The sequence below is a fragment of the Mirounga angustirostris genome, unplaced genomic scaffold (genome assembly GCF_029215605.1).
Source record: "Mirounga angustirostris isolate CCGP_5_RB_7025 unplaced genomic scaffold, mMirAng1.0.hap1 SCAF_4, whole genome shotgun sequence".
Lineage (NCBI taxonomy): Eukaryota > Metazoa > Chordata > Mammalia > Carnivora > Phocidae > Mirounga > Mirounga angustirostris.
In genome coordinates, this window is record NW_026991712.1 from 156,055,607 (window position 1) to 156,068,193 (window position 12,587).

Sequence of the window (12,587 nt, forward strand, 5' to 3'; positions counted from 1 at the left end):
TCAGAATCCTGGGATGGAACCCCACGTCGGGATCCCTGCTGGGTGGGGAGCCTGCTTCTCCCTTTCCCTCTGCCTGCCGCTCCCCCTGCTTGTGCTCTCTATCTCTCTGTCAAATAAACAAATAAAATCTAAAAAAGAAAAAGAAAGAAAAAAAAGGACTGGAGATACCAGAACCACCGGTGGCTCCCGGGTGGAAAGTGCTCTGCCTGGTGAGTTTATGTGACAGTGACCTCTGCTAAGTTATGGGCAGAGAACTGCAGCTCTGGAGCTTGTTCCTTTGGGGGAAAGTGGCTTTATTATTTTATTTTATTTTTTTAAAGAGGGATTTGCGTTCTTGTGGGACTGTGTTCTTCTTAGAGAAGGTACTGTTTCATCTGGGACTTTGTGAGATGTTGGGCACAGTCTCTCTGGGGCCCAAAATGCAGCCTTGAGTTGGAGGGACCCTGCTTGCTCAAGGCCCAGCAATCAGGACTGTTGAGGGCCAACACCTCTGGCTTGGGTTCCGACCTGGCTCTCCTGCTGAGAGCATTGTCAGAGGCGGCTTCAGTCTGTTGTCTCCTTTAAGTGGCTCTGAGAGCAGAGATGACCACTGAAGGGCAGGGCCTGGAGGGCTTGGGGGCTAGGCCCGGTTTTCAAGTCTTTCCGGTAGGGTCTCCCTGGGCCCAGTGACCCTGCTTGACGGGATGTCCCCCTTCATCCTTAACCAGGGCCGGGGCCCAGGCCTCCGTGAAGCATCTGCAAACTGTATGGCACTGGTGTCATTTTCTTCCGGTGGGGCTGGGAAGGGCTGGAGACTGAGGGTCCTCAATCAGCTTGGAGGCAGAGAGAGGGGGCAAAGGGCTGTTTGAAGGCAGTGTGAGAGCACCAGAGTTTGGGGAGCATCTAGAACTGGGGCAGCGAACACGGAAGAGTGGAAGCAAAGGCCTGTTTCTCCTCCTTGACCCAGAATGCTCACAGCCCTCACTTTTGCCTGCTCCTCACTCTAGCCCGGGCGAAGGGGCACCTGTGCCAAAGCAGCCAGGCACTTAGACAGTCCGGAAGGAAGTTTGGTTAGCAGGGGCAGATGCCCGAGGGGCCCCGCCCTCGGCTGCCTCACTCCCGTGGTGCTCTCGTGCACCCCGGGCTGCAGCTGCTGCCCTTGTGCTCACAGCGGCCAATTCCATCTCCAGGCCGGCCCTCCCTCCTCAGCTCCAGACCAGCATATCCCTTCCTCCCGACAGCCCCTCTGGACACCCCATGGTTTCTCAGACTGGGCATCCTTTCCAAACGCAGGCCTTCATCTTATTTCCAAAGAAGAACATCATATTGGACAAATTCATAGGACCCAGGAAACAGGGCTTCCCAGGGACATGCAGGAAAGCTCAGAGGGATTGCACTGACTTTTGAGAGATGACTCGGGGACACTGCGGAAGGCCAGGGTCAGCACTAACCTCTCCTTCCTTCCAAATGCAGGTGTGTACCTCTTAGCTTCCGCCAAGCCCTGGAGACCTTCTTGTCCTTTTTCATACTATCTGTCAAATTGAACTTCCATAATTATTTATTGTCTGTCACTCCTGAGTTAAGCTTAAGGGCAGGGGTCATGTCCCTTTCACTTCTGTACCTCTGGTGTCTACCTACTGTCTGACATGTAATAGGTGATTAGTAAATATTTGTTGAATGAATAAATGAATATCCTTGTTCATCATTCCAAATGCAGGTCCCTCTGGGGGGCCCTCAGTCCTTTCCTGCCCTTTTATTCCCTTGATGCTCTCTGCTTCATTCCCCCGAAACCAGCTGCGCCTTCTTGCCCACCTGCAGCCTTTTCAGATGCTCTTTTGCCCTGGGTTGCCTCATGGATTGTGGGCAGTGAGGTCCCCATGCTGGATTGTCTACAAGCAGAGGGAGTGTATGCACCTGTCAGGCCCTGGCGGGTAGGACACAGATGAGTGACCGTGGGATGGGGCAATGTGTGGTTCTCTGTGTCGTTACACAGTAAGTGAGGCCCCCAGAATGTCTGACGTGACAAGGGTAGGGTTCTCTCCACCCGTAACTCCGGGTCCCAAGTGCTGGGGACGGTGCACGGGGCTGTGAGCTGGCCTGTCGGGACTGGAGCGCACACCTGTGCCACCCACTCTGCCTGTGTCCCCCCCCCCCCCCGCCCCCTCCATGTCCCAGAGCTGCTGGGAAGCAATGGACAATCCAGGCCAGGCCTGTGATTGCCGAGTCAGCCTGAAGTGAGTGGGATGGCCAGCGCATGATCCCCATCCAGCTGCTGTTACCCATCCGGCCCCACTGCCCAGGAAAGGCTCTGACAAACCACGGAAGTAAATAAATAACTTAGGAATAATAAATAGGGGTCCGGCTCCCACGAGTGAGTACAGGCCCGCGCGGGCGACGCGACTGCAGGGTGTCTCCTCCGATTCCGCGCCCCCAGGGCCTGGGCTGACGCTTGGGGCCTCGGGCACGGCTGGGTTCTCCCGAGGCCAAGTCAGTGCCAGAGTCTGTGAGGAGCGGGTCCTAAGGTCTCCAGGGCTGAGGCGTCTGGCGTCTGCAGGGCGAGGACCCTGGCGCGGCAGGTCAGTCGTCCCAACGCCTCTCGAGGGCTCGTGGCCATCACTCCCCCCCCGCCCCCGGGCTGAGGCCTCCACCTCTGACTGAGCTCCCCGCCCCCCCCCCGGCGCCCGGCTCTCCTGCGAGAGGGCCCCGGGGTGCGAGGAGCCGCGGGGAAGGGTGCAGTCCGCCAAGCCCTGGAGCGAGGCCTCAGCCCAGGCAGCCGCAGGCAGTGGCCGACAGGCGGTCCACGGTCCTCCAGGTGCTGTTGACGTCCATGAAGGAGACCGCCTCGTAGCGCGTGGGGCGGCAGCACGGCTGGCTGACGGGCCGCGAGCCCGGGGGCGGCCGCAGGGCCCCGGCGCCCAGCAGGCTGGCCAGGCTGAGGTCGTGCGGCGAGCGCGCGCGGCGGCAGGAGCCGCTGCAGAAGCGGAAACGCACCAGCTCGTCGGAGCTGTGGCCCAGGCCGAGCGCGCGCACCGGCACCAGCTGCGAGCGCAGGCGGCAGCCCCGCGCCCCCGCCGTCCGCGCGCGGCTCCCCCGGCTCGCGCGGCCGTCCCGGCCCCCGGCTCCCGCCGCGCGGCCCCCCCGGGCTGGCGCGGGCGCGGGCGGCGGGGGCGCGGGCCGGGGCGGCTGGGGCGACGGCCGCCGGGCTCTTCCGCCGCACGTGCGGGCCGCGCGGCCCCCTGCAAGGAGACTGAGTCACGCTCGGGACCCCGGGCCAGCCCCGCCCCGCCCCGCCCCCTCGCCCTCTCACCTACCGGGCAGGTGGCCGGTGGGGGGCGCCGGGCCAGGAGCGGGGCCGAGGCGCCGGGCGGGACTGCGGGGCGCGGGGCCCAGGGAGGCCTCGGCGACGCTGCTCAGCAGGGCCAGAGCGGCCAGGGTTGGCCACAGGGCAGGCTGCGCGGAGACAGAAGCGGCGCCTCAGGGAGGAATCGGACACCCAGGTCGGCTCGGGGTGGAGGGAGCTCAGGAAGGGGCTGGGGCGGCGGGGATCAGAGAGAGTATGGGCGCTTAGGTGGGTGGGGGGAGCTCCCGGAGGGTTTAGGTTGGAGGATAGTGGGTCCGCTGCCTCAGGGAGCCCAGGGCAGAGATCACTGACTTTCCTCCTTACTCCTGGTTCCTCCTTGACCATTTCCCCTTCCGCTTCTGTCGCCAGCCCCGGCCAAGCCCTGCGCTTCCTCCCCAATCAAACCACCTTTCCTCGGTTCCAGGTGGCAGTCCCCCGGGAGAACCACTCACCTGCCGCCTAGGCTGGGGACAGTGGGGCAGCACAGAAGGGCTTCCACATCCGGGCTCCATCTCTGTCAATACCAGGAGCGCCCATCAGCCGTAGTCGACTTGCTCCCGCCCCCCCTCCTCTTGAGGCAGCTTGGAGCATTGAGAGAGGAGTTATCCTTTGAGCAGGTCATCCCTCCACTTCAGTGTCTCCAGATGAAGTACAAGGGGCTTGGACAGCTGGACTCAACCCAGGTCGAGAAGTAACTGCATTGAGAACCTAACTGTGTGTTGGTGCTTTGCACCTGTTTCCCTCTTTCAGTCCTCACAACTCCAAGAGGTAGATGGCAAGTAAGACTCAGAGAAGCTCGGCAGCTGCCTACCATCCCAGGTCTCTTTCCCCGGGGCCTCGCTGCTCTGTCCTGCAGGGCTGGAGCTGCCAGGAGCAGCTGGAGAAGGAAGTAGTTGGACGCACTGGGTCCCACAGAGAGCTTTGTCTCTATGTCACGAGCAGGAAGATGTGGCCTAGAGAAGATTTAGGGTGCTTGCTGTTGACCTATCTGATGTCAGCGACACCCCGGCCTCAGCCTGTGTTGCCCGCCCAGCGCCGCTGCACCTTGCTCCTCTGTGATCTCTCTGTCTGGACCCAGAGCTGCCAGAGTTCTCTCTTCTCAACCACAGATGGTCCCTCAAGAGCCCCCGGTGATGGGGGCTGATGGGCCCTCTAACATAGGGCCTGGGCATGGCTCCCTGTGGCCACCAGGGGGCAGCATTGCCAAGCCTGCAGACTCAAAGGGGGGGTGGGCTTTTGGCGGCCCTCAAATAGACTCAGGGCTGAGCAACTCCCAGGAGGGCCCTCCTGGCCTCCACTTCAGCCTGGTCTTTGAGAGCTGGTCCAGGTCTGTTGCCCTTCCAGCTTCCTGTGGGTCTGGCAGCCTGGCCCTGCTCCTCTAAGTTTCCCCCACGAGCCATCCTTCCTGAGCCCAGCCATCCTTTCTGAGCCCCACCAACCCTTTGGTGAACCCACCCTCGCTGGCATTCCCAAACACCCCTCTGGGGCCCTAGAGCCCTCACCAGCTGGTCTGCCCTTGGGTCCCAGCTGTCACCATCCACCCCCACCCCATAGCACACAAAACGTCTGCATACCTGTGGACCAGACCTCCCCAGGCCTCCCCGGTGTGCTCCTCCAGGGCCAGGCCTGCTCTGCTAATTGAATCAGGCCTTGAGGGGCCAGGCTAGTGACTGTTCTCATTGCCGGAGGGAAAGCCGGGCCAGGCAGCCTCAGTGACCCCCTGCGCTAGAGGGAGCTCAGGAGCAGGTCTCTTGAGGGCAGGTCAGGCCCAGTCTCCCTCCAGTCCTTGCTTCCCCGCCTGCCAGCCGGATACTCACCACAGGGGTCCTCCTCCGTGGTTCTTCTAGGCACCTTTCCTGGGACCAGTGCTGGGCTTTCCCCCGCAGCTTAAAAGGCTCATGCCCAGGACTGTGCACCTGGCAGCACCTTTTTTAGCCAAAAGCGTGGCCTTGGCAGCCAGTGTGCGCCCTGTAGCTGCAGCGGGGACCTCACATTAGAGCGGGCCAGCGCAGTCCGACCAGCGACAGGGGGACTGAGGGGGCTGGGAGGGGCGGAGACCTGTGCCTCCGGCCCAGGAGAGGGAGGACGTGGGAAAGGAGTGGAGGGGAACTATCCCGCCCGCTCCCCCGAGCCCCAGGGCTGGGCCAACAGGTTGGCTTACCGCGGTGCAGGGCTCTGGGTCCGGGCCGCAGTGAGGGCTGGGGCCCGAGGGACCTGCTGCTGGCGGAGCCCGTGGTCCGTGTCTGGGGGCCGGGCCCAACTCCATCCCTCAGCAGCCTCATGCCCGCCGCCATCTGGTGTCAAATTCCAGCCCCGGCGTCACCGGATCCCGGGGTGGGGCCCGGAGCGCCCCCGCCCAACCCCACCTTTCAGGGCTCACCTGGCCGCTCCACCTGCTGGGATCTGGCCCCCCCCCGGGCTACGCTGGGTCCCCCGAGCCGGGCGGGGGCGGGGGGTGGGGAGGAGACGCTGGGAAGGGACCCTGGGACCCAGAGCGGAGAACCCGGGAGGCGGAGAGGCGCGGGAACTGGGCGTTCAGAGTTTGTAGACGCGCGAAGTAGGGAGTTGGGAGGCTGGGCGGAGGGCGGGGAGGGAGGGGACAGGCCGGTCCCTGCCTCCGCCGTGGGCCCTGAGATGGGTGCGGTCTCCTGGGTCCCGGCTGGCCGACCCGCCGCGGCTGCTCTCCGCTATCTGGCCCACCTCTAGCTTCTTCTCTCAGCAGACCCACGGAACTTGTCGGGTCGGTGAGGTGCTGCGCTGGGGCGCTGGAGGTCCGACCCCGCTCCAGCCGCCCAGCAGCCCTGCCGCCCGCCAGCAAACACGGTGCTCCCCGGGCCCTGCCGGGGCAGTGCTGGTAGGAGCGGGTGCCCGGGCCGAGGAAGGGAGGGTCACAGAGGAGATGCACGTGCACGGCTGGAGGGTAGTATTTCAGGGGCCTAATTACAGCAATTTGGCAGGTGAGCTGGAGGTTGAGTAACATGGATAGAGGTAAGGGAAGGCCAGATCCTTTGTGTCATACTGGGGAGTCTGGACTTCATAGCAGTGGCCCTGGGGACCACTGAAGGGTTTCAGGCAGCAGAATGGTGCGACCAGACATGCATTGCAGTGACTGGCTGGTCTGGGGGAGACGTAAGGAGGCTGCTGGGGAGACAGGGGTCTGAAGCAGAGACGTGGGGTGAGCAGAGGGCTGCAAGGCTTTTCAGACCACATCTTCTTGAAAACTCAGTTGGTGCCTGATTGGATGGGATGAAGAGGTAGGACAGACAAAGGCGCGCCTCTGGCCGGGGTGACCATGTGGAGGGGCTGCGTGCCGGCAGCTGGGGCTCCCTCGAGGAGGACAGACTGGAGACAGGAGCTCAGGAGTTCAGTGTCAGATGTGTGGTGGATTACCCTAGTGGTAATGTTCAGGAAGTGGCTGACTGTGTAGCCTGGAGCAAAGTGGAGAGAGCTGGGCCGAAGAGGGCGACCAGCTGCCAGTGGGGAGCCGTGGGTGGGGATGAAAGTGCTCAGGGGGCGTGTGTGGACCAGCTATACCTCGTCTATGCATCAGGATCTCCTGTGGACCTTTAAAAACCACCTACATCTGGGCCCCACCCCAAACCTGAATCAGAATCTTGGGGTGGGCATGTGCAGATCTTCCAGCTTGCACAGGTTAGTCTGGTGTATGGCCAGGGCCGAGAACCACAGCTTTGTGACAGCAGGTTCCGTGCAGTGGAAGCCAGACCACGGAGAACTGCTGGGTGGGGGGAGGTGGCTGTCCACAGGCCTGACAGGACCCCTGTGGGACAGGGGACCGAGCAGTGAATAGCTCCTCTCTTTGCTGCTTCCTGCAACCTGGGACTTGGTCAACCATGGCTGCCTCTTGTAGGCCTGCAGCCTAGGCCCCGTACAACTCCAGGGGGCACCCTTCCCGTAGACTACAATGTGCACTGGAGTTGTGCCCTGTTTCCAGCAGCATCCCAAGGGAGTTCTGGGTGTGCCTGTCCCTCCGTCAGGGCCCGACTTTCCCCTCAGAGGCGGTTTCTGCCTGAGGACAAACCACAGCAGTCAGGGGGCATGTGGGATGCTGGTGGCCCTTGGGATGGCAAGCGAGAGGCCAGGGGGCCAGCCAGCCTCTCTTAACTGCCACAGTGGCAGCTCTGACAGGAAGCTCACTCCATGCCTCTGATGCAGGTGTGTTTGTCCGGATCTCAGGCCTGCCTGGGGTCGCTGCGAGGGCAGCGATCAGATTCTAGGGCTCTCGGGGTGGGGGTGGGGGTGTTCTTTCCCAGGTTTACCTGAGGGTGCCTAGAGCTGGGCTCTGCCTTTCTGTTCTGTGTGGCTAGAGGGGGGCTGTGGGGAGAGGGTGTGCCTTTGTGCTTTGGGTGGGGGTGGGGCATATTCTCTCCGGAGCTCAGCCCGGGGTGTCAGGAGCAAGTGTGGTCTGTGAGTCTGTGTCAGGGGGCTCAGCACATAGCTTTCTTGTGCTTGCAGGAATCTCTGTCCCCGCAGAACTGGGGCTCTGGGGACCCGGAGGTGCTGTCCTAGGGCCGTGGATCTCTACCCCCTGCCCTCTGGCTCCTTTAGGGTAGGGTAGACTCTGGGGCATGCCCTCGTACCTCTGGTCTGCCTCTCTTAAGGCCAAGAGGGTGCAGGACTGTGTGGGATGGGAGAGGCTTCCGAAGGCCCCCAGGTGGCTCCCCAGGTCCTGCAGTTGACAGGAGAAGAGAAAGGGACCGAGGAATCTGTGGGCTAGAGAGATGGCCCTTGGGTTTAATGGAGTTGCTGAGGCCCCAGTGTCCTGCTTCTTCCAGGAGAGTCAGAGAAAGCAAGCGGAGACCAGATTCAGGGAAGAGCTTTATTGCTTCCAGGATGGCTGCCCAGGGTGGCTGCCACAGCCTGGGTAAGGTCCTTGAGCCTCACTTCCCTCTGGTCCAGGCTGAAGGCAGAGCCCAAGGACCTGACAGTGTCGTTGCCGAAATCTAGAACAGCTGCCAAGTTGGTCAGTCCAGGCTGGGGCACTGTCCTGTGGATCAGCTGCAGCGGCGTGGAGCGGGGGGGGGCAGGGGGCGGCAGGGGGGGGGGGCATTCCCATCACGCTAGGCCAGGCCTCGCCACCCGAGCTCTGAACTTCTCTCTGCTTAACCCAGGGTCTGCCTTGTCGGCTTCAACGATGGCTCCAGGGTTTCCCTGTGGCGTAGTTAGGGGCTGGTGCATGGGAATACCCCATCTTCTCCTCAAGAAAGGCCAAAACAGTGTCATGGGCTGGAGGGGGTTGGCATGAGATCCTGCCCACCTCCCTCTAGCCCCAAGCAGGGCACAGGCTAGTCACGGCACCCCCACTCTACAGGGAGCCCGACGGGCCCCCTAGTGGGCCTCTTTCTGCATGGCAAGTGGACCAAACTTGACATCTCCAACCTTATTTAAAAATAAATTATCCCTCCCCTCCCCCCCACCCAAATTCACAAAATGATAATACACCAAACACTGATTGGAGAAATGAGTCCAGCAGCAGCCTTGCAGCCTGATGTCCACCTCCTGCATGCTGGGCCTGCTGGGCACGGCCGGCGGCCTCCCGGCCCTCTGGCTTCAAGGCCCCAGGCCGAGAACGAGGCCAAGCGCTGGTCTCTGAGGCTGGCCTCTGGGCAGACACAGCTCTGGCTGCCCTGCCAGGGCCTCGCCACCCCTGCGGCCACTTGGCACTGTCCTTCTCTGGGTCTGAAGACTCCTGCACCTTTCAGGCGGAGCCAGACTGAGGCCAATGGAGCGGGCAGGTGGCGGTGCTTGCTGCTTCCCCGTAGCGGTGCCAGGACCTCCGTGGCCGCGTGCTGGGCCCACCTCAGATGCCGCTGGTTAGGTCAGTGATGACTCGTGCTTTCACCAGCTTCCGCAGAAACTCTTTCTCCCGCTGGATATTGTGTGTCCAGGACTGAAAGGAAAGGCACAGGGAAGGGATGAGTGGAGCTCAGTGCTCTCTTCTGCCCATTGCTCGCCCAGTGCTCTGTGATTGTGGGAAATCTGCTCATCCTCCTCCCTTCCCACAACCCCTTTCTCCGCCCTACGAGAACTCTGCCTCTCCTCTTCTTCCAAGTGTTCGAAGATGGAGGCCTTCCGACCCCCTATTCCCCCAGACGTCACCTCCTTGTCCGGCAGCGCGTCCAGGGCACCTAGGTCCTAGGCACCCTGAGGGTAGGCCATGTGAGTCGGTGAGAGCTGGCCCAGGCCTGGGGGAAGGAGAACCAAGTGGGGTGGCTTAGTCATCCTCTGGCCTGATGCAATGCGCATTGGTCTCCAGGCTGATGAAATCCTGCCTCCTAAATCAGAGGAGCCAGGGGGCTGAGGACAAGAGGCTCACCTTTCTGTGAATGTGGAAATTACAGGGAAGATGACGCCTTCTGGGCTTTCCTGGGCGAAGACTGCACCCAGGCTCAGACTCTGTCCTGTCCCCAGAACTCGCACCAGGAGGCTCTGGTGGCTAAGTCTCTCAAAGAATGAAAAAAGACTGACTGACTCAGGGAAAGCGGACAGCCTCTCCGTAGTTTGTACACCCCTGACCGCTCTGTGGGAACCTCATGGCGGTGTGCACGGGAACCGCTGGCTGGTGCAAAGGACCCAGGGCTCTGTCCTGGCCCTATTCTCATCCCGTCAACTTTCTGCAGCTTGCCAAATCTCTTCAATCAGAAACGCAGGCCAAATTCCCTGTATCCTCTGACTATGCCCTTCGACTTCTTGGGCTAACCATGAACCCGGCTGCCCCTAAGGACAGTGTCCCTCAGACACATCTCAAATGGTGACTGTTTCTTCTCCCCCACTCCACGCCCATGGCACCTGGAAGGTCTGCAGGGTCTGCCTCCTCTCTCAACCGCTGCGACTACACGACTGTCCCTCCAAACTCCCTAAAACCTCCAGCTCCCTCGAGGCTCCTGTCATGACACTCTGCTGTCTGAACTGTCCCTTCCTGTTGCAGACCCCCAGCATGCTCTGCCCTCATCCCTCGAAGAGTCAATCGTCTGGCACACTGTCTCTCTTTGAAGGCAGGGACTGTTTGGCTGGCACAGTAGGTGCTCAATAAAGATGTGCTGAATGAAATTCGATTTTGTGGGTTAAGAACACAGAGGCTTGGGGGAATGGCAGGGCCAGGATCCGAACAGATGTGTAAACTTATACTGCTCTTTCCTTATGTCTCCCCTTCATCACCCCCAGGAAGAAGCAACCAATCTGATGGGTTAGTTTTAAGAACACCCATTGGGAGTCACTGATGGTTGAAAGCTCAGTGGAAGAATGGACATTGTTTTTAAAGCGGATTTATTTATTTATTTATTTATTTATTTATTTTTACATTAATCTCTACACCCATTGTGGGGCTCAGACTCATGAACCCGAGTTGCATGCTCTTCCAACTGAGCCAGCCAGGCACCCCAAGACTGGACATTTTTTGTGATATTAAGGAATTATTAATTTTTTTAGGTGTGATAATGGTATTGTGATAATTTTTTAAAAGTTCTTATCTTTTAGAGAAAGCTACTGAAATATTTATGGTTGGAATGATATGATATTTGAGACTTATTTCCAAATAATCAGTGGGGAGGGGTGCATGAGAGGAAGAACAGATGAACACTGGCCATGTGCTGCTAACTGAGGGAAGTGGGTCACAGGTGCCTGAGAGTTCATCATATTATTTTCTACATTTATGAATATGTTTGACCGTGTCCATAATAAAATAGTAAACAAAAAGGTTGGCCCTGGGCTGTAGCTCTCTTAGACCAGGCAAGGCCTCCTCACTCTCCCTTCCATGCAGACAGCACAGGAGCTTACCAGAGCTGTCTACACCGTGTTGTCTACACCATATACGGGCTGGGGCAGAATTCTGGCAGTCCTGGGTCCCCAGCCACAGCAGGACTCCTGATTCTGGATGCAGCTGTCCTTGTGACAGCTCTTTTTCCATCTCCATCTCTGGCTCCTCGTCCTTCGCCCAGTCATTAAACCCTGGTGCTGCCCCGACCGCCTGTGCTTCGTACTCTACTGGCTGCAGACCTGAACCGGCAGCTGGGCTCACAACTCACAACTGGACGTTTCCAGCCCGAGTTTCTCCGCCGGGCCGCACAGTCCTGTGTGAGCCCACTTCGGCCCTGAGCAAGCTGCTGCTCTATCCCCTTCCTCCTCCTCCTTGTCCCTGCTTCCCTGGAGCACGTACTGGGCACCATGCCTGCCTCTCTGCACTGCCTTTACTCCCTGCGCAGCCACTGGCCTTCGAAGCTGCTCTCCCCATCGTCTGCGGGGCCTCCTCACCAGTGCAGCCACTGGCCATTTCCCAGTGCTCCTCTTACTGGACTTCTTGACAGTGCCTGACGTGGGGGACAGGCCCCGAACACTGCTCCCTTGGTCTCCACGACCCTGCACCTTCCTAACTCCTCCCTACCTTCACTCTGTCTCCTCTCCGAACTCCTTTGATGTCCCTTCCCTTGGATGTCCCCCAGCACGGAACCCGTGCTCTGCTTGTCTCCACGGCCCACCCCCTCCTGCTGGGCCTGGAGAACGGGCCCCTGGGCCGAGCGGAGGGAAGCGGTGTTGGGGCCAGGGTGCTGAACGGTTCACCTGCTTCCTGCAGACCCTCAAGGTGGACAGCAGGGATGCTAAACCCAGGCACCGGCATTTCCAGTGAATCTTCCGCCAGGATACCGGGAGGGAACGGCGATAAGTACAGATAAAACAATAATGGCGGGGCGCCTGGGAGGCTCAGTCGTTACGCGTCTGCCTTCGGCTTAGGTCATGATCCCAGGGTCCTGGGATCGAGTCCCACATCGTGCTCCCTGCTCGGCGGGAAGCCTGCTTCTCCCTCTCCCACTCCCCCTGCTTGTGTTCCCTCTTTCCCTGTCTCTCTCTCTCTGTCAAAAAATAAAATCTTTAAAAAAATAAATTAAAAAAACCATTAATAATAACAGCTAACATTTATGAGTGCTTACTATGTGCCAGGCCGTTTTTTTTGGTTTTTTTTTTACCCATTATCGTGTCTAATCTTCCCCAAACCTAGGGGGTGGGTGCTATCATTCTCCCCTTACTGGGAAGGAAAGAAAGGTTCTAAACCCAGGACATTTGATCTCATAGCTTGAAGTCCCCAGCACCCTGCACGGGGTAGGCACAGCCGATGTCGTGAGCCTCAAGCCAGCCACTTTCAGAGATAATGGGGTGGGGCTGGCGGGGGGGGCAATTTGGCCCAGAAACTGAAAAAGAAAGAAAGGAAACAGGATCCACCAGAGGGTTTCAGGGAAGGTGCAGTCTTCCCTCATTC

General features: G+C 59.8%; 2 protein-coding genes across 11 annotated transcripts in view; both read right to left on the reverse strand.

Annotated features, from left to right (window-relative positions):
* Positions 1-2,183: 2,183 nt before the first annotated feature.
* Positions 2,184-3,953, reverse strand: ARTN (artemin). Its single transcript, XM_045895433.3, has 3 exons — positions 3,772-3,953; positions 3,291-3,429; positions 2,184-3,215 (listed from the first exon to the last, which is right to left on the reverse strand). The coding sequence occupies exons 1-3, from the start codon at positions 3,829-3,831 to the stop codon at positions 2,740-2,742; spliced, it is 675 nt and encodes a 224-aa protein (XP_045751389.1). The 5' UTR covers positions 3,832-3,953; the 3' UTR covers positions 2,184-2,739.
* A 4,189-nt stretch (positions 3,954-8,142) lies between these two features.
* The window catches only part of ST3GAL3 (ST3 beta-galactoside alpha-2,3-sialyltransferase 3), a 184,069-nt gene continuing 179,624 nt past the window's right edge, over positions 8,143-12,587 (reverse strand). For all 10 annotated transcript variants that reach the window (XM_054512919.2, XM_054512914.2, XM_054512918.2 and 7 more), the window contains one exon: positions 8,143-9,227. In XM_054512919.2, the coding sequence (XP_054368894.1) occupies positions 9,138-9,227 (90 nt within the window). In that variant the 3' untranslated portion in view covers positions 8,143-9,137. The remainder of the gene's footprint in view (positions 9,228-12,587) is intronic.